Raw genomic sequence first — 21,644 nt, 5'->3', positions numbered from 1 at the left:
AGAGTATAATAAACTATACTGGAACCATGACTTGTAAGCCCAAGCCCACAATAACAGGATAGATTGGATTCATTCTTTATTATATAATATAAACTGTTGCCAGTCACAAGTTTTATTAAATTTTAACTCCACTCCACATCTCAGAGACATTGCTCCATTGTCAGTTGGTGACTGGTAACAGTTTATATAATTTCATAAAGAATTAATTCACAGTCATAGAAGGCCTACGTAAAAACATGGTTATGTTTAGATTGGATTACATTAGATTAGAGTTCATTACGTTAGGCTAAGTAATATTAAGTAATAATTGTTTGTAATTTTACTTTGTATCACAAAGAATGCTGCTGTAATTGGGATGAAAGTCCTGTAATGTACAATAAATGAAATTACTACATAAATACCTAGAAATTTACATGTGGAGATAAATACAAAGAAATGCAATCCTGCCTTAAGTCTAATCATTTGAATAATACCGGAAAGCTTTATAAATATGGGTGTTTCTAGAATCCCAGTCAGATAACTAAAATACACCTTACATACTGTACATCCTGCTGGTACTGGTTACCGGTACTGTAAGTTATCTGATGGGTCTCATCGCAAACTCTTTCATGTGCCATTTAGCAAAGAATGACCAGTAGTAAGGCAGAAATAGATATATATAATGATAACTGATATTAGTCTAAAGACAAAGTTACATTATAGAGCAGTTTCTTATACTATAATGTCCATTATATAGCTATACTGCTAAAAGCAGCAGCTTGGATTTAATTAAATATATCTTCTTAGTATTTATATGTAATAAAACAAATCAATATGGCCATTCCTTTTAATAAATGTTGAACTAGTAACAGAAATACAGTTGGAATATTTATTTACAAATCTGGTCTGTTTAAGAAATCTTCATAATGCCAAGTAAGATTTGATCATGTAATCTAAAATGACCTTTAGGCGATATGGCTTCATGCTCTCCAAACTTCACATCTGGTAAGTGTAAAGTAAACACAGAATTGATCTTTGGATCTCCTCTTGACATAGACTGTTGAATATTCAAATCAATTCACTCCACTGCAGTAGAGTAATGCTGTTGGTATTGTCTCTTTTGTTCCAGTTTCAAACTCAAGTGTACCTGACTAACATCATCAGTGAAGGCACAAAAATCAAACACACAATTCTTAAAACAATTCTCCATCAAATTTACTTATTACAATTAACATACTCGCTTCTAGGCTTCCTCTTAATTTATTTATTTGACACCTTGACTTTCTCCTTCTTTCTTTTGAGACAACATTTTTATTGAAGTTTAGACTGATGCTTTCACGGCCGATAATTGTATACATGATATAAGGTTTTGGGCTTTCGCCGTGTCAAGAAAACATACCATGTCTAGACTTTTATAGAACTTTCCAGTAATTTCACTGCAGTATGAATGGTTGATATATGAGAAGTAAATGAAGGATTAAATATGGTGGAAAATGACAAGGCATTGTGTAACAGCACAGTCCAATAGGTAAGGATCAATTGAGCTGAAGAATGCAAGAGCATAACTTTGTGTCGTAGATTTATCAGCATGCAGTTTACACAAAATGGTCATTATTATATCTGCAATGTAGTAGAAAGAACTTTATTAGATTAAGAACACTCAATATATGGTATCTTATAAAGAGACTGAAAAATTGAGCATAATGCTTCATATGACATGTGCTGAACTGAAACAACATATTCCTCTTTCTCATTATATTGTCTCTTATGATGAACTCACATTTTCAGTACTCACAGACACAGGCCAGTGCATATAATGAGTAAGAGCAAATTCATTTCAGGTAGGTACAATCTATTGCACAGAAAGTAAAAGACATCCTTGATGACTGTATGGACAATAACAATGATTTATTTTTATAAATGGAGAATAGCAAACAGGCTTATCAACGTAAGAAAAACAGCAGGTGACTCACATCCTTTACTGGAGATTGGCAGTGATAGATGCTATAAATGTTTCTGATTCTAGTTGGATACTGACATAGCAACAGAGATCTGGCTTGATTCTTCAGAATGAAGGATGGTTGGATGCTCAACAGCTTCACCACCAGCTGTCGTAAATAGATTAGACATCACTGAAGAGGAGTGCAAGGGAAATGAGGATGAGGTAGTTTCCCATTGCTTTCCTCACTGAACCAGAAGGTGCTGCCAAGCCCACAGCAATGCACACATGAACAACATGGCTGTATATAAGAATGGTGTTATTAGTAATTATTTATTCCTTGACTAGATTCACTCAGCAAATATTTAAGGCTTGTCACATTTCTTATTAATTTTGTTCAGCATTATTTCCAATTAGATGTCTTTGTGCTGTGTCTGGTAGAGTATTTTAGTGATTTATTTATGATAGTTGTGATATATCAATACCAGTCAATTTCAATATATTTTTAAAATATTTTTACAGTGTCTGTTTACTCCTATAACCAGAGCTAAATTCAACAACTATGACAGCTCTGGGCCCAAAGAATTTTGCGTCCCCTTCCCCAAACTTGATAAGCCAATATTGCAATCACTAATATTTTATACATGGTAATGAATAAAATAATACAGTGGAATGCATCTAAGGTAAAATATCAAATAACATAACCATTTAATAATAATAATAATAATAATAATAATAATAATAATAATATGAGAACCACCACTGCATGAAAGGAAGGACGGAAGAAAAACCACAGCAAGAGGATGAAGAGATTGTGGGGGAAGAGGGGAAAGCAAATTCATCTTTTAAATAAGTTCAATGTGCTTCTTAGTTGGGCAGAACATTGTGAAAAATAAATAAAACCATTATACATTTTTACTATTTTACTCAATTAACAATAATACAAATACAGGACTAATTAGCACGATAGGGCCGTGATTTTAATTAACAAATTTGCCTATAAAATCTTCAACTTTACAGTTAAATCACTTTCAATGGCAAGCATTGCAAAATGCACCAAGCGATTTTGGGTTTGAATTAACGTAAATAGTTTTTAACCCTCACAAGAGCTGAAGAGGATCTTTAAGGCCCTTAGTCCACTGGTGCAACGCAACTACGATCCGACTTTTAAAAAAATTTCACATGAGCATTGGACAGGAGTTGTTTCACAGTCAGACCCCTGTTAACTGCGCACTTCTCGTCCACCTGTGTGTGAATGCAACAAACTTGTCGATAAACTCGCTAACGACTGGCTTGTCTCAATTGCGTGGCCCGACTCGAGTTAGATGGTCCTGCTATTTTTCATAATTCACCACACGATAATTCAAGGGTATTATGTCAGATCATGATCAGGAGTTGTGAATACAACTCATAGAAGCAGTGGAAAAGCACCCTTGTTTATTCCACTATGGTTTGCCAGAATACTCAAACAAGAACGCTCAGAAAAAGGCATGGGAAGCGGTAGTCAAAGTCGATACCAGTGGTAAGTAGGCCTACCTTTAATATCTTTCTGCTATTGGGTGCATTTTTTATTATTTTTTTTATTTTTTTACGTCGTACTAACACATCAAAGGTTTCCGCCGCCGACGACAGGGTGGGAGATTGGGAATGTAGTGGCTGTGGCCTTCATTAAGGTACAGCCCCAGCATTTGACTGGTGTGAAAATGGGAAACCATGGAAAACCATCTTCAGGACTGCCGACAGTGGGGTTCGAACCCACTATCTCCCGAATGCAAGCTCACAGCTGCACGACCCTAACCGCACAGCCACTTGCTCTGTGGGGTGTTTAATCGTATAGCGTATCTATATATATAAAATAAGAGTTTTGTCTGTACATTGTTCAGAATTCAAAAAGATCGGATTTGTGTATTGGTGAAATAGTGGTTTAGGGGAGAAACAAAGCAGGTCCATGACATAATTCCTAACTAATTTATTAGATGAGGCAATTAAAGTAATGAGATTAGAGTACTAACGGCAGATCCCAACTCCCACTGATTTTGTGGACGAGAGTAGACCTGTACACTCCTAGCTACCTTTCATATGCCAAAGTATCAAGTGAATTGGGATAAGTCAAAGCTCACGTATTCAACATTGAAACATTCTCTGTAGCCATAACTGGGCTAATGCACAAGCTGAACGTGATAGATTTTTCATGAATGAAAAGATAAACCCAAAATTCCCACCTTCTTCGAAGCCTTCCGAATTCCAGTACGCAACGACAACATTCCGATTACATACCGCATGGCTTGACATGGAGCAGAATGACCAAGTGTTGACATGACCGTCACAGGAGAGTTGCATCAGTCGATGAAGAACATGCAATGTAACTCTCATACAAATGTCCAAAACAAGTTTTGTTTAAGTTGTGTTGCGTTGCACCAGTGCACGAAGGGCCTAGGCTGGGCAGTTGGTAGTAAGGGTAGATCTTAAAACCTATAGGCCTATACACACTTTCAAATTTGGTCCTTGAGAGTTCTTGCTATCAGAAGTTTGTTTAGAAGTGGCAATGACAGATTTTTTTCCCCTAATTCTAAGAAAAACATTTCAGATGGATACATTCTGTTCCAAACGCTTCTTTGATATTTGATGAGTGAAGGTCATCAGGATCATTTCTGTAAGGTTTGATAAGAATGAGAATCTTTTATAAAAATCATTGAATGCAGATATTAATGTTTTTATTTCTGTAACAGGTTTTTTCTAGTATTTTGTATTTATTTGTACTTTCTACAATGATAGCCTGCCTAAATCTGACAAAGTATACTATTACACTTACATTTTGAATGCATGTTTAACCATGAAAAGACTTTTGGAGTTAATTCCTCTCATATGTAGAACTATAAACGTGATTTCCACTGATTTGGATAAAACTTTTTTTTTTTTTTTTTTTTTTTTGCAAGTTGCTCTACGTCGCACCGACACAGATAGGTCTTATGGCAATGATGGAACAGGGAAGGGCTAGGAGTGGGAAGGAAGCGGCCATGGCCTTAATTAAGGTACAGCCCCAGCATTTGCCTGGTGTGAAAATGGGAAACCATGGAAAACCATCTTCAGGAATGCCGACAGTGGGGTTTGAACCCACTATCTCCTGAATACTGGACACACTTAGGCAACTGCAGCTATCGAGCTTTAATGGCCAAGATGGCTAAATCACAATATAGATTCTTGGGAATGCCTACACTTTTGAAAAACTCAATGAAGAATTTTGATATAGTTCCTCTTACTCCGATGAATAGTCCTACAACCCAAATATTGGAGATGATGTGTGATTCTCTGAAATAGCTGATGGTTGGTTCATAGATAGCTTGCTTCTCTGCATCTCCCTCTGCTGGCTGACTGGAGTTGACCTCACATCTAACAGTGGGATCCAGTATATATGCAAAGTTCTTTTCTTGGTCAATTGCGATTATATCTATTCTCCGATTGCTTCCATTATCAGCAACACATGCCACCTCGTTATGTACCTCGTAACCTTTCTGGGAAATGCTACTGCAATTCTAGATCTTATTCTGTTGTGCCTAACATTCCTAAGCAAGTCCCACCAATGAGCATGAACCAAGAACATGAGCTAGGCGACCTGTGTGTGTGCGTGCGGATGGGGCCCTATCTAAGATGAACTCTAATGCTGAAAACGTCACAAACAGCCAGTACCCGTGCCATAGGAATTAACTAATGAAAGTTAAAATCTCTGACCCGACCAGGAATTGAACCTGAGACCCTTGAACCAAAGGCCAGTATGCTAACCATTTAGCCATGGAATTGGATAAGAAACTTATTGGAAGGAAGGAAGGAAGGAAGGAAGGAAGGAAGGAAGGAAGGAAGGAAGGAAGGAAGGAAGCTTGTACACTGACTGAGCAAATGTCATGGGATAGCGGAGCACTGATGCGCAGGTGTGTAGTATGCGCACCACACGCCCCCTGTGCCAGTGGCAGTTGTATAGGAGACCTTGTGAGCAGTGGCTGTGCATGTGATAGGTGTAACATGGAACGTTGTCATGAGCTGACACTATTCGAACGAGGTATGGCTGTCGGTGCCCGACGGGTGGGAAGTGCGATTTCGGAAGTGGTGCAGGAATTCGGCTTCACACAATCAACTGCGTCCAGGGTGTATCGTGAATGGTTGAATGCGGGTGTCACCATCCACAACAGACAAACGACCGGCCGTCCAGGCACCCTCGATGACCGTGACCGGCGACATCTGAGACCGATTGTCAATATTGACAGACAGGCAACCGTGCAACAAATCATGGCTCGATTCAACACAGGCCGTGCTAGACATGTCTCCCAATGGACAATCCGTAGGAACAGGGGTTCTATGGGGTATGGGAGCCGGCGCCGCACACGGGTGCCACTGTTAACCCAACGTCATTGGGCACAACGACGCGCATTTGTCGCCAGTCACCAGGGATGGACACTGGAACAATGGCGTAATGTGATATGGTCAGACAAATCACGATTTCAACTGCACCATGCCGATGGGAGGCTTAGTGTATGTCGCAGACCACATGAAGTGATAGATCCTGCCTGCCCCGAAGGTGTGGTCCAGGGCGCTGGTGTCTCTGTTATGGTCTGGGGTGCATTTTCCTGGTATGGAATGGGCCCCCTAGTTGTTCTGGAAGAGACTTTGAATGGTACGCAGTATGTTGGGCTGCTCGGAGACCATCTCCACCCATTTTTGGCCTTCCAGCGTCCAGACGGTTCTGCGGTGTTTCAAGATGATAACGCGCCGCCACATCGCTCCCGTGTCGCCCGGGAATGGTTCCAGGAACATGTAGCGGAGGTCCAACGACTGCCATGGCCACCCAGGAGCCCCGATATGAACCCTATTGACCATATCTGGGATGCCCTGCAATGCTGGCTCCGTGCCATGGATCCTGCACCCACGAACAGACCAGCATTGGCAGCCGCTCTGCAAACGATTTGGTGTCAGCTGCGTCCAGAGGACTACCAGGGACTTGTTGACTCACTTCCATGGCGTCTCACTGCAGTTCGCAGGGCCAGAGGAGGAGCCCCACACGCTATTAGGCGACTATCCCACGACATCTGCTAAGTCAGTGTAGTTTTACAAGACTGTTGGCATTGTGATCACACTCACAGGACCTCCAGTCTTTTGTGGAATCCAAACCAAAGGGTTATGACAATTCATGCTAAATATCCCACATGCATTGACCAGGATTTGAACCATGACTACCTTAGTGAGAAGTCAGTGATGATACCAATCCATTATCATGCATCAGTCTAGAACTTTTCCAAGTTTGATATAAGGATGAAGACATCAAGAAAAACTTACAAGAAGAGAATTCTTAACTTAACCAAGGATATTGCACAGTTTAAAACTGAGCAATCAGAAATGGTGTGACAAATGTTTAATTGAAAAGAAATTTTCCTATTTCAGATTCTTTCTATGGGTAAAAAATTGTGCATCATTCAATATGCAGCTTTATAGAGCAGTTTAAAATGATACAAAATAATAATGTCATAATAGTTCAGTTGCTCTCATTTGAAGAACTTGTCTATATAACAAGCTGAAGAATGAACCATTATCTCATATTACATATTCTTAAGAAAGATAAGACCATTAAACGCATTTGGTAACTTTGATATTGGTTTCACTTACTTGTATTGTGCCTCCTCTTTCATTTCTCCATATAATCTTTGTTTGCTTTTGGACTCATCTAATTAGTTTCCTATGGACAGACTGGCTTTCATTTTTTTTTTTTTTTTTACATTCCCCTTTTCATTTTTCTACTTAGAGACACTATTATTTTTAAGTGCGTAAATGCTTAACTTCATGAGCAATTCCTGAGGCTGAGCCACGATCAGACCTGCAAAGTTGAGATCAGAAGGTCAGCGTCTCAACCGACTGAGACACTCAGCCCAACACTTGGACTATTACTATATAGTGTACCTAATAGCCATTGGGCCAAACAAGGAGATTTTAAAAAAAAAAAGAGCCTAGTAAACAATATCTTCATTCTTTGTTAAATAGTTTTAAGCATTTCAATTTAACTAAGAAATGACATAAATGGAAAAGTAATAATACAATCCAGATAATCCAAAATACACAAGAACCTTGTTTATCCAGAATTCATAAATATGGATTTCTGGTTTATCCACACTGGTTCTTTTCTTTTTTTGATGTGAAGATAACCACATCCTTTGAATAAAATGTATGGAGCTGTTGCATTGTTATGCTGTCACTGCAGGTAACATAGAGATGACCAAACCCACACTTCAGGCTACCATTAACTTCTAAGTTCAGTCTGGGTCTGTCCCTTACAGAGTTAAGGCATATTTTTCCTTTATTTAATGAAACATTTCTGATTGCTCAGATGTAGATGATAGTGACTTAAATGCCTGGACACAAAATCACAGTGGTATGATGCTGGATGACAAAATTATTGCAACCTGATAACAGTGATAGTTAATTGGAAAATGAAAGTGGCATTCCAGCAATACAAATAACTTGTGTGGAAGCAATGGCACAGCTGGAAAACCTAATGCTGTAAACTGGGGTTACTTTGTGACTGCATGGGTTACTTTGTGACAAGTGTACGCCAAATATTTTTTCATATTTCATGGAATATGCAGCAATCGTCTGACAATGAATGGCATATGTTTTCACTCCTCAATAACGCTGCTACCTGTGCGTTCAATGACAACTTCTTAAGCGTTGAATTGTTGGCAACAGAGAGCATCTTGCTGTATTGTACCGAGCATGTTGTTTTGTGGATAGCGGGAAACTTTTGTTGACGGCATAAAACGTTAATGAGGTACACACATCAAGTTTAGTGGAAATCTTAATTTCATGCTTTTTGATAAACAAGCACATCACTTTGAGCTTTCTTTCAGTTATTTATGTTAAAATAAAATAAAAACTAGAACTTTAAGGGGTAACTTTGTGACAACATTGGCTCTCTCACAAAGTAACCCTGATGTTCTAAAATTGCCTGTTTTTAATAATCTGCAGTCGGAAAACGATGGTTCACTATACCAAAGCAAGAACGTCCATTTCTTGTTAAGATCTAATTGAGAACTAGATAAAAATCGTCCAAATAATCTACGTTCTGGATTCAGGAAATGCGGCATTTGCTCTCTGAACCGGGAAGAAGTGCTAAAGCACCTGTACAATAGGGCAATGGATGTAGGCGATGCTGTGAAACAAGCTGTAAGTAAGTTTCACTGAGCACCTGAATCACAGAATAGGTGAGGTAACAACTAATGGCCGAAGAAAGGGGAGACGCATAGATGTGCCACCTGGAAGAGGTATGACAGCTTCATATTTCGACATTGCAGATGGGATTTCTAGACGTATTTTGGCACCAATGAGAACTGATGCTCAAAGAACTGTAAAGACACCTGAACTGAGGATTCACGTAAAAATGATGATATCTGCACTGAATCAAAAGACAGTTCAATGAATGAAGAAGAATCTAATTCTGACTATGAAAAACTTCCTACTCGTGAAAATCATACCTTCCATTCCGAATATAAGACTGTTGGAACACACATAATCATAATATTTGAAGGCAAGTACTATCCAGGAATCACAAAAAAAGTATATAAGCAACGTGCAGTTGTCAGTGCAATGGAGAGCACTGAGAAGTGGCTGGATATCAAGGATGAAATCTAGTATGCAGATGACAAAATATGGCATATAATTAATCCAACCACACAAAGTGGAAAACTTGAAATCTATGACATTCTGGAACTCACAAATCACAGCGCAAACAGTTTGTAAACTATTGTATCTTGAATGATTTCAATGATTTCAAGTGTTTGTATCTGAGGCTTTAAAAAATATACTGTGTGTTGTATTATCATGGTTGTGAAAGAAATTCTCGTTTTATATTGAGCCAAAGTCTTAAGTAATCACTTAATGGGGGAAACTTGGTGACATCTTCACCAAATATGGAAATCCAACGGTAAAACAATGGTATTCCTTCCCATTCCCCACCCCTAGCAGGGGTGAGAATGTCTCACCTCCATAGCATTTTTTCTCCAGATAGTAATTCATGTGTATCAAGTTTGGTTGAGAGTTATGCTGGAACATACATACAATCATATATCCATAATCTTAATCATTTTGGGTGTTTTCTTTCTCATCACTTCTTACCCCCCTTGCCGATGGGATTGTACTCGGACTTAGATGACATCCAGAATGTTGCTGTTCATCACGGTGACCCTGGAAACTATGGGTTTGAAAATAATATTGATTGTTTTTGATTATTTGATTATTCTTACATGTCATCCCCTCCCCTAAGGGTGCTAGGTAGTCAGTCAAATGTGTTCCAAGTTAGGTTGAGAGCTATGCTGCAACATACACACATACATTCATAATTTTGGCCATTCTGGACATTCTTTTTTTTTTTTCTCAACCCCTATGCCTATGGGGACTGAACTTTGACTTCAATGGTAATTGGAGTGTCACTACTCATCTCAGCTACCCTGATAACTATGGATTTGACACTAATATACATCGTTTTCAATTATTTTTACATTTAATTCCCTCCTGTAGGGATGCTAGGAGTGTCTAACCCCTACAGAATTTGTTTCTAGATAGTAAATCATGTGTGAACCAAGTTTCGTTAAGAGGTATAGCGGAATATATCTACATACATCCATAATCTCAGTTATTTTTATATTCATTTTCACCCCTTCTCAACCTCGATTCCGACTGCGGCTGAAGTATGACTTAACCGGCATCCAGAATATCACAGTTTAACTCAATGACCTTGAAAACTATGGATTTGGCATTACTGTCAGTCGTGTTTGATTATTTGTATATTTCACCATTCTCCTGGGAGTGTTAGGTGTGTTTTACCCTCACAGTAATTTTTTTTCAGATAGTAAGTAATTTTGTACCAAGTCCAAAATCCTAGAGGTCAGGTAGACTAATTTAAAAGATGAAGGAAATGCAGAATTGTTGTCATGAGAATGTAACTAATAACAACTTGTTTTTTCAAGGATTATAATTTTCTTTGCATTATAATTGAATTTGTAGTATATTGTGCTTCTGTTGTACTCATAAATATTTTACTTTCTTTTATAAATTCCTCCACATTATTCTGTGTTTCTGTTACTAAATCATATGTATGATGAAGAGTTTCTTGAATGTAAAACTCTAAGAATTCAAATAAATAACAATTCACAGTTGCTAACATTACAGCAAGTTAATGTCACATCACAGTTTATTTTGTAATAGAAAACCTTAAAGCCACAAGAAAATAATTTAAAAATAATATGCAGACTTAGGTAGAGATAATATCAAAGGACACAATTAAATACTGTACAGTACAAGATAATAAAAATGTTTTATAGCACAACACTTCAATATTGGTAAGATAACACTGATTTAATATTTTTTGAAAATATAAACTTTACTTTTTTTTTATGCATACAAATACAGGAGACAACCAATAAGGCAGGAAAGCGTCTATGAACCAGCAGCATTTATTTTTCATTTGAGTAAATGTACCTTATGTGAACTCACATAAACATACTTTTGTATTTTTGTAATTAACATTGTTAATAAACCTTATTAAACTTTAACAGTTCAAAATGTGATTGCCCTTGGTATTCAAACCTGATTTTCCTAATTTCAAGTCATCTACTAACAGTCTGGCAGGGTGCAATCACAGCATTTGGTTCTTGTCCAAAAGGGCTCTCCTCCACAAATAATCAGCATTAAAGAGTTAGAAATATGTACCTCTTTCAGGGACTACCTTAGTGAAATCTGTGAATACACTCAACCAGATAATCAAGGATTCAAGTTCCAAGGGAGTTCTAATTCAATCAACTTTTGTGCCTTAAGTAAAAAAGTCATTAAGAGAAGTGAATCTCTAACCCCAACTCTAAGAATTACTGTTTGTGGATTTAGATTAATACAAATATTGCATTTGTCAACAAAATTTCATTAACATCAGTTAACTTCAAAGTTTAGGTAGGCCTACACATGGCAGAGTGCATGTGTTCAGTTTTTTAATTAACCCTTTAACACACAAGTATGGGGTGGAATCCACCCCAGGCCATTTTATTTCCTTGTAAAATGTACAAATAACTTTTCTGTGCTCTCCCCGCAATTGTACCTTTTCAGCTGGATCCCCACTGAAAGAGTCATTCTTAGATAATCTATCTCAAAATCTCCAATTAATACAGTAATTCAAATTTCAAAATACAATGATATGTGGGGTGGAAAGCACCCCAAGCGTGTGTCTGCGTCCTAAGTTCTGGAGCGTGTGGTTGAGGGTTAAAAACAAGAAAGAAGAATGATTTTGCCTCAACATATTTATGTAATTTTTTTTAATGTTATTTATTCAGGGTGTCGATCTAAGAAGATCTTTTGCCCTTTTATGTACGTATAATTATTTCCTATTCAAAATATAGTTAGGGTAGCAAAGAAAAAGAGTACATGGCTATTTCTAAATCAATCGACATGCAACTAAAAATACAGAAAATGCTTCGTATGAAAAAATCTAGTTCTTTATATAGGTATTTGGACCATGTCAAATAAACAAAAACATTTATGCTTGTTAAACAACATTAAGCCTCTGTCATGAGACTGTACATTAACACAAAATTTAAACCTCAGGACAACATATTCCTATTTTGAAAAATCTCATATACATTGACTAGGATTCAAATATCAGATAACCTAAAAAACATTCTACAAAAACCAAATTCTGCAATGAATCATCAATGGAAGTATCTGATCAGTTAAGAGTAATGAGAAACATTAATGAAAACACAGGATAGTTGTAAAATTTTGATAATTCAACTCACTTTCATAAAATTTTAGCTTGATGCACTTTCCTGCTTCATCCACTTTATTCACTTGAGTGGTTAAAATAATTTGTCTATAGATTTTTCTTCCATTCTTCCTATAGCTAGATGAGATGTTAATGGCATTTTGTTAAACATTTTCATAAACATATATAACATATATTAACATCTTGTTTATTAACACTACTTGTAGACTTTGCTGAACATGTTACATTTAATGGTGGTGTTTATATTGGTACAGATTCAGTTTCATCATATGTAACAGTACAGAGTGACTTAACTTCCATGTATCAACACAAAATAGATGCATACCGGTACCTATATACCTACTGTATGCCCAGCACTTTTTCAAATAATGAAAGAATTTAATATAATTATTCAAAGAAAGATAGTATTGGACAGCAACCGATAGATTTGTGGTGAGGGTGAGGGTCAGACCATGAGAAACTGTGACCCATAGGAGCGAAGCCTGTGCGCTGTTACTGATTATGTCACACATTTGCTTGCAGTAATAATCAACATGCAAGAGAATTCAACATGCCATAAGGTGCATTAGTATGATTGGGTTGCCACAAATCTTGAAGATGTTGTATCGTACAAAGATGGAAAGACAAAGAACAAAATATGAAATTTTATTCAGTGCCAGACATGTGATATCTAACATATCCTTGGTTTTACATGTTCCTGATAGGTTCTTTCATTCCCTTCCTTGAGACAAAACAATGCAGAAGAAATAAAACCATCTGCAAAGCTTCATAACTATGCATAGACAAACTATCCATTGGGAATAGATTTGACTTCTCGTATGGTTATTGGTACAAAAGCTGAAAGTCAGAAAAGCAGCTGGGATTGATAAAATTTCTTCAGATATGTTAAAGGCAATGGGTTGGGATATAGTGCTGTATCTGAAGTGTGTATGTGATTACTGTTTGCATGAAGAAACTATACCAAATGATTGGAGAGTTGCTATACCGGTAGTGTCAAACGTAAAGCAGATAATTACAGGCCAGTCAGCTTGACATGTACTGCAAGTAAGCTCTAGGAAAGTATTCTTTCTGATTATATTAGCCATGTTTGCAAAATTACCATCTGGTTTGATAAAAGGCAGTCAGAGTTCCAGAAAAGTTATTCCAGTAAGGCTCAACTTGTAGGATTCGAGCAAGATTTAGCAGACCAGTGGCAGCCCTATGCTTTAACTTAAGATGTTAATGACTATTATAAAAATCATTGAACTTCTCCTTCAAACAAGCATACAAAATTTAAATATCCTGCCAAATGGATCTAACAGCTAATATGGTTTCAGCCTTACTTCAATGGTAAAAGCAACACACTTCAAGGGTCAAGATCAGCCTTCAAGTCCTATGACTTATTTCTGTAGATTTATTCTAGAAATTATTGTTTGTTTTTTCTTTGCTAGTGGCTTTATGTCACACCGACACAGATAGGTCTTATGGTGACGATGGGATAGGAAAGGCCTAGGAGTGGGAAGGAAGCGGCCGTGGCCTTAATTAAGGTACAGCCCCAGCATTTCCCTGGTGTGAAAATGGGAAACCACGGAAAATCATCTTCAGGGCTGCTGACAGTGGGATTTGAACCCACTATCTCCCGGATGCAAGACCACAGCCACGCGCTCCTAACCGCACGGCCAACTCGCCCAGGAGAAGTTATTGTTTGCTAAGGCTTCATTGCTGGCAGCTTATTACAAACTACAAAACAGACCCACAGTAATACACTTCTTGAATGGATACTTGTGCACGTTCAAGATGATACTGTATCAACTGAAATATCAAGTCTGAGTGGTTCAGATGGCTGAGGCACTGGCCTTTGCAGATTCAGTCCTGACTCAGTCCGGTGGTATTTGAAGGTGCTCAAATATGTCAGCCTCATGTCGATAGATTTACTGGCACGTAAAAGAACTCCTGTGGGACTAAATTCTGGCACCTCAGTGTCACCAAAAACTGTAAAAGTAGTTAGTGGGACGTTAAATCAAACATCATCATCATCATCATCATTATTATTATTATTATTATTATTATTATTATTATTATTATTATTATTATTATTATTATTATTATTATTATTATTATTATTATTCATTGTATTGAACTGAAGTGTATTACTGTGGGTCTGTTTTTTTTTTTACTTTCACTAGGCTGAAGCTTGGGGAAAGTCAGTGTTATATATTATTATTATTATTATTATTATTATTATTATTATTATTATTATTATTATTATTATTATTATTATTATTATTATTAGGAAAGTCACCATTAAAATATATTTCAAAACTGTATGGTTAGCAGAATTCTGTAGCCATCATTTACTTTCTTTCTTTCTTTCTTTCTTTCTTTCTTTCTTTCTTTCTTTCTTTCTTAATCCATTTGCTGTCCAGGGTTGGTTTTTCCCTCGGACCCAAGGAGGAGATATGTCCTCATTTTATGAGAGAAATTGTAGCATAGTTACAGTCTTAGTCATTGTATGTGCCATATGTTCTTCCTCAGCCCTACACATAATCAGCAGTCACAATAGAAAGTGCTATAGTGTCCGCACACAGACACTTTTGACACTGCCCTTTTCATGGAGTAGATATCTAGTCTTGATTTTACTAAGAATTTCCTGGGTTTGAAACTCCAGTTAAGGAGAGGATCAAGTTCTTTTGAACAATCTATTAATGTTGTCTGGGGAAATTTCTCTTTTTCCAATGTACAGAATGCACAAAGGATAGTAATAATAAATGTGGAAAAAATTACGTGAAAGTAGGCTACTGTATTTGAAGATTCTTGATAATTTTTCATTACTGCACAGCCATGGTGATTCTGTATACCATGGTACATTACTATGTCTTTTGAAACTTCCATGTGATTTATTCTTCAAGTCTTTTAATTCAGGAGTTAGTCTTCCATTCAGACTAATATTAATTATCTCACTAAATGTACATAATCCTAATGAATGGCATAAAATGTTCTCTATATAAGGGAGTCACAATCATAGGAGGATACTTCACCAGTCAATTGTCCGCCTCCGTAGCGTAACGGTTAGTGTTATTAGCTGCCGTCCTCGGGGGCTCGGGTTCGATTCCCGGTACTGCCAGAAATTTAAGAATGGCAGGAGGGCTGGTATGTGGTTGAAATGGTACATGCAGCTCACCTCCAATGGGGGTGTGCCTAAAAAGAGCTGCACCACCTCAGGATGGGGACACGAGTTTACTTTTACTTTACCAGTCAATTTAGAAACCATGCTTGGGGAATGTAGGTGAAGGAAGTAAAACACTGTTTGCCTTTATGTTTAACCAGCAAATAGTAATGCACAACACACTCTCATAATGGCACTGAAGGTCACCGACACCCATCCAGGGCAAGTTCACCGTTGAAGCAGGCAACATGTGGCGGAAACTGGAAGCATTTGAGTTGTTTTGTGTGCGTACCATGCATCAGTTCAATTCTTCTGCACTAGTGACAACCATACCTTTTCTGACATGTGCTATGGGATAAATTTAGACTAATTATATGTACATTGCAGGTGGCAATACCAGCAACTTAGACATCACACCTCTGCATTTTACCTTACTGGTGCAACAGAGACCTGGACACTGAAGAAAAGACAGGAGAATAAAATCCAAGCTAGTGAGATGAAACTTTTAGAAGTATGATAAGAAAGACAAGGAAGGATACATTAAGAAATGAGGATGTCAAGAAGGAAATCAGAGTGGAAAAGCTTCCCAACAGAATGAAGAGACATAAACTGAGAAGGTTTGGATAAGGTGAGAGGCTAGATGAGGGAAGGATACTGAAGCAGATGATGGAAGCTAAAACTGAAGGAAGGAGAACAAGGGGTAGACCCAGACTAAGGTGGCTGGACTCAATCAGGTACAGTGTAAGAAGAAGAAACCTGGACCGGAACACAGATGAGGAGCAACAATGGTGGTTGGATAGGGGAATACAGGGGTAGATAGAAAAGTGCCATTAACATCCCAACCTCGTTAGAGCTGGAAAAGGGAAAATGATGATGATGATGATGATGATGATGATGATGATGATGTACATTAAATTTAAAACATGTAGTAGAACTATATATACTTTCCTACAATTGGAGAGCTATAAGCAAATTTTTCCAAGACCTAAATGAAATCTAACTGAGTCACAGGTTGGTATTTTATATATAAAAGCCATATTAGGAACAGGTTCGTATGAAACATGAACAATGGGAAATATATTATGAATGTTGACCTAGCTTCCTTTTGAAATTTAAACTAAATATCACTAAATTATTACCTTCAAAATAAATTGTCTTCAGAGAGAAAACATCTTACATTTTACAGAATAAGCCTAAATATGTCCAAATACGGTTAGAATCACAATACATAGTATAGCAAAATCAATTCACAAAAGATTTACCTACACAGAATACCAAAGAGATCTCACCAATAAATGAAGATTTGATCAGCTTACATATTGCCAAAACCTTACAGTGTATTATAGCATTCAATTATGCCAGTCTACATGTCTGATAAATGTAGTATTACACTGCACATTGATTTAGTAAGAGTCAAATATGATTCCTTGAAAAATAAACAGACTAGTCTTCTGTCAGTTGGTGATTATATTTTTCATGGTTAACATACTGTAACTTTCATATACAAGTTTATCATTTTAGGCGGACTGATGGAGAAAGAAAAGCCAATGTAGTGAAATGAATCATTTGTATGTTTATACATAATAGATGCTAGGTCTAACTGTTTGATAATGTATGAAACTTCATGTTCCAGTTTTTCAATCATTTTACATACATATTTTTCAAGATTGTTTGCTTCTGTGGAAAAATGGCTGCATATGCATTAACTTTTGACATACTGGTAGTCATTACAATCTTGAACATTATTCTGTCAGGGATAGTAAGTGTTAAAAAAATGTTCTGTAAATATGAGTATTTCAGCTCTGATGTGAAAGACTGCCATCTCTTCACAAATAATTTGTTATCTAGGGTGAGTATGTCACATTAAAATGTAAGGATAACTTCCATGTCTTGACAAAATTAAAGATACACTCTTTAGTATGGAAGACACTACGTTTATTATTCAATTTAGAAATTCTTATGTTAACCTCTCTTCATTGAGAAAGAATTCAAGATCGAAAACATGGTTCATGCATTGTAGGCCATGTACTTTTCTTGCTGAACTAAGAATTATCACAAACAGGATTATAAAGGGAATAGAATAGGAAGAATTGGTAGGAAGATCATGAAAGAAGAATACATTCCTCAAGATATAGAAAAATGTTTAGAGAGAAATTCTAGTATAGGTACAGAGGCAGCTCATAAGAACTGATTCATACCTTAAGTTTCTTTCCTCTCTGATGATGTTTAAAAATTATTTTACTATATCCCAAATTTAAAATACTGTAAGTATCAAGTGTCTTTTACTACCTTTCATTGAAGCTTTCTTCTCAAAGTTAATCTACAAATTGATTTTAAAGAAAGGACAATTTGGATATCTGAGTGAAGATATATGCTTAGCAGGCCTTGTGCGTACTTTATATTGTTTGTGCAGCGATTGTAGAGAATTTATAGAGTCTTATAGGATGGATAGAGGCCAGAAGTGATTTAGATTCAAATAGGTGCTGAGGCAGCATAATTTAGCATTTGAGGTCATCATAAAGACCCAGCGATACAAACAGACAAATAGCAGAGACAGCTTAAAAGATTAAGGATACAGGAGTGTTTTATGCATTTCAACAAACAAATTACAGGAAGCATCTCAGCCTAGGTGCTTCACTTAATTAAACAGCTTTAACTATTAAGAAATAATTATTTGTTATTTCACTGTTTCTTTGTCTGGCTAGAGAATCAGAAATTATACAATGTGCATAGTTACTAAATGTTAAAATAATACACAATGTCACTATAACCAGTCAGAAAACCCTATATAAGTACAGTGCACCAGGGAATTTTATCCACAGTTAGCTGCTATTAAATAAAGCATAAAGTTGGCAACAGGACCAACAGACAGGCTGTCACTGGCACAGTCTTGAATGGCAACAGCAAACAGCATGTGAAGGATAGATAGTCTCTGAAAGATTAGTGAACAGGTTTGGTGAACAGTGAAGTGTGCATGTGTTTAAACAAAATACTGGGGACAGTGCAACAGAATACTAGTGATAATTTTCGCTACTGAAGAGAAATTGTTTTTAGAGGAAAGTGTTTTTCGCAAAGGTGATTAGTTAACGGAAAATGTGAAACTACATTTTTGTAAGCATTTTCTTAATTCCAGGTGGCCAAACTGTGATACCGTATGTGATTTGATACATGAATTTTGTGTGACGGGTTCAGTTCATGATGTTCCAAGAAGAGGTAGGTCTTAAGATTTTAATGGACAAAACATTTGATCATGTCTCTGGTATAATGTTGCGGAGTCCTACAAAATCAACAAACAAGTTAGCACACAAGTCTGAAATCTTTAAGTGGACAGCAAAAAATGCTGTAAGAAAAGAACTTCCGTTTTACTCCTATAAAATTACAATGGTTCATGAATTAATACAAACTTGCATGCAATGAGAGTGCTGTTTTGTGAATGGTTCTGCAGGTTTGTAGTCGACAAGAACTTTCTTTATAAACAAGGCATGGTTTCACTTGTCTGGCTAAGTAAACTCTCAAAGTTCTCGGATTTGGTCATCAGACAGTCCCAATGTAATAAGAGAAACACCATAACAACCAAAGAATAAATTTTGTTTTGTTACAAGTGTGAGTTTGTGCTATCAACATAAATGCTGTTATTAGGATTCTCTCCAGCATGGGGCTGCTGTGGAGATACTTCCCTGGTGCACTTTACTCAAGCACACGGTGCATGGCATGAAAATATTAGTAAAATTATTAACTTTGTTATACACTGTGCAAGCGATATGAGCATGGAGAAGCAACATGTGCCAACAATATTTTTAAAGTCCCCTCAACTTACTTTCTTTCTTACTTACTTACTTACTTACTTACTTACTTACTTACTTACTTACTTACTTATTAATATAACATATTAGGCAATGAAAGCTCTTACAAACATTCTTGGGTACAAAGGCAGTACCTGGACCTGTGGCAGAGGTTGTGCTGGCTCTTAATTGTTAGCAAAATTACAATGGTAATACTTTCACTCCTTTCTAATATACAGCAACTCACTTTATCACTTATGGAGAAATACAAATATCTGAGTATATATAATATATATAAGTACAAAGTCCGTGTATTTCCTAACATGTTGAACTTGTTCTCCAGGTTGTCTAAATGATGAGGGTTGGAACACCTGGATAATGGACTCACTTTATTCCTCAGTCAGGGACAGCAAACGCCCAGCTAAGGAGGTATATACATTGGTACACTATTCTTTAATAGCTACTTAAGTATCTTTATATTTTAAATTTTACTTTTGGTGTAGAATATTTGTTTGAGCACAGTTTCTTTCATATAACACGCATTTCTATATTTTTTAGATTTTCTATTTAATTTTTTTTTTCATAAGGTATGTAGGAACCCAATTTCATACAGTACATACTAGAGATTCGGGAAGGTGGCTTTCTGGTAGCCCATTTTTATATATTTTTATGTATTTATTTACTCATATTAACATGTGAAACTGTACTAAACATGAGACCACAATATGGCTTGAATTCAACCACAGGGGATGAGACTTTAAGACCTTGAGTCTTCATTATGTACAAATTGTAAAGTCTAGTTTGTGATTGTGTTGGTGGCATTTACAGAGATTAAAATCTACAAATTTCATAATATTAATGTAAGTCAAGCTGACCAATCTGAACAGTTTCTTTTTATAAGATGAACACCATGTACCTCAATATGCTTGCTACTGAGTACATTTCTTTCCAGTTTGTCCTTGTTTGTTCCAACAAATGGTCAGTCACTCTTGATGAAGCTGCATTAGCTACATACCTAGCACCCTTTTTTCTGCAAAACCAAAGTTTAGGCTGGAGATATACCTTGTATGACAGCAGTAGAAATCAGAAATCACAGTGATGACTATTAGGATGATGATGAATGGGAAGGTTTCTTCTTGTGAAGTAAGTATCGTATCTGTTCTTGGGCACGTTCGAGAGGTGATTTGGGAGATTCAGGGATGGCCTTTTCTATATAACGAGGAGGCAGATGAAGCTGTAAGGGATCTCGTAACCTTTGCAAATCAGCTTCAATTTGTGACACTTTGTCCTTGAGGCTGTTATAGCGATGCAAATCCAGGCCCACTTTACGTGCTCGCTTGTGTAATGTCAGCAGGTGTTGACGATCACGTACATCAGGTAACAGGTATTCCTGAAAACAGTATGTTAACATTGAAATTTGTTACATTCCTTGACACATAAAACAGTAAACAGATGATAAAATGCACTTTCTTGTTCATTACCTCGTGTTTTGAATGAACCTTGAATTTTCACAATAACAATGATGAATGTTTTAAGCTATTATGTCATGTAGTCTACCTTACATTATAAAAAGAAAATTGCTAGAGCCACTTAGCTTATCTTTGGCTTTAGCTGGAGGTTTAAGGCAGGAAGCCCTTCCTGACACCATGTGACTTTTCAGGTGAATATTGCAACCCATAATCAACCGGGAATTGAACCTTGGCAAGCTGGTATAAAGCCAGTAGCTAATCAAGCCCCTCCCCGCCCTCAAAGTCCACCTTACATAAAATCAATAAAGATATTGTTCTGAGTTAAAATGGCATAACATGACCTGAAATCAAAAACCAAGACCTTCTTCCTTGACAGGGAATTGTTCTACCAATTGGTTGACTTCTATATAATAGGTATCAAGTGTCATTCATTCACAACTGAGAAAAAGCTATCCAAAGTTATCTTTATTTATTTTTTTAAATTACAAAACACCTATTTTTTAAAAAAGCATTGTAGGATAATTTT

General features: G+C 36.7%; 1 protein-coding gene across 1 annotated transcript in view; it reads right to left on the bottom strand.

The window, feature by feature from the left end:
* Positions 1–15,951: 15,951 nt before the first annotated feature.
* Positions 15,952–21,644, bottom strand: part of MCU (mitochondrial calcium uniporter) — a 431,816-nt gene continuing 426,123 nt past the window's right edge. The window contains exon 7 of the mRNA XM_067135316.2: positions 15,952–21,039. Within this exon, the coding sequence (XP_066991417.2) occupies positions 20,755–21,039 (285 nt within the window). The 3' untranslated portion in view covers positions 15,952–20,754. The remainder of the gene's footprint in view (positions 21,040–21,644) is intronic.

The sequence above is a fragment of the Anabrus simplex genome, chromosome 1 (assembly GCF_040414725.1).
Source record: "Anabrus simplex isolate iqAnaSimp1 chromosome 1, ASM4041472v1, whole genome shotgun sequence".
Taxonomy (NCBI): Eukaryota; Metazoa; Arthropoda; class Insecta; order Orthoptera; family Tettigoniidae; genus Anabrus; species Anabrus simplex.
Note: the sequence above shows the minus strand (reverse complement) of the source record. Positions and strands in the feature narration are given on the sequence as shown.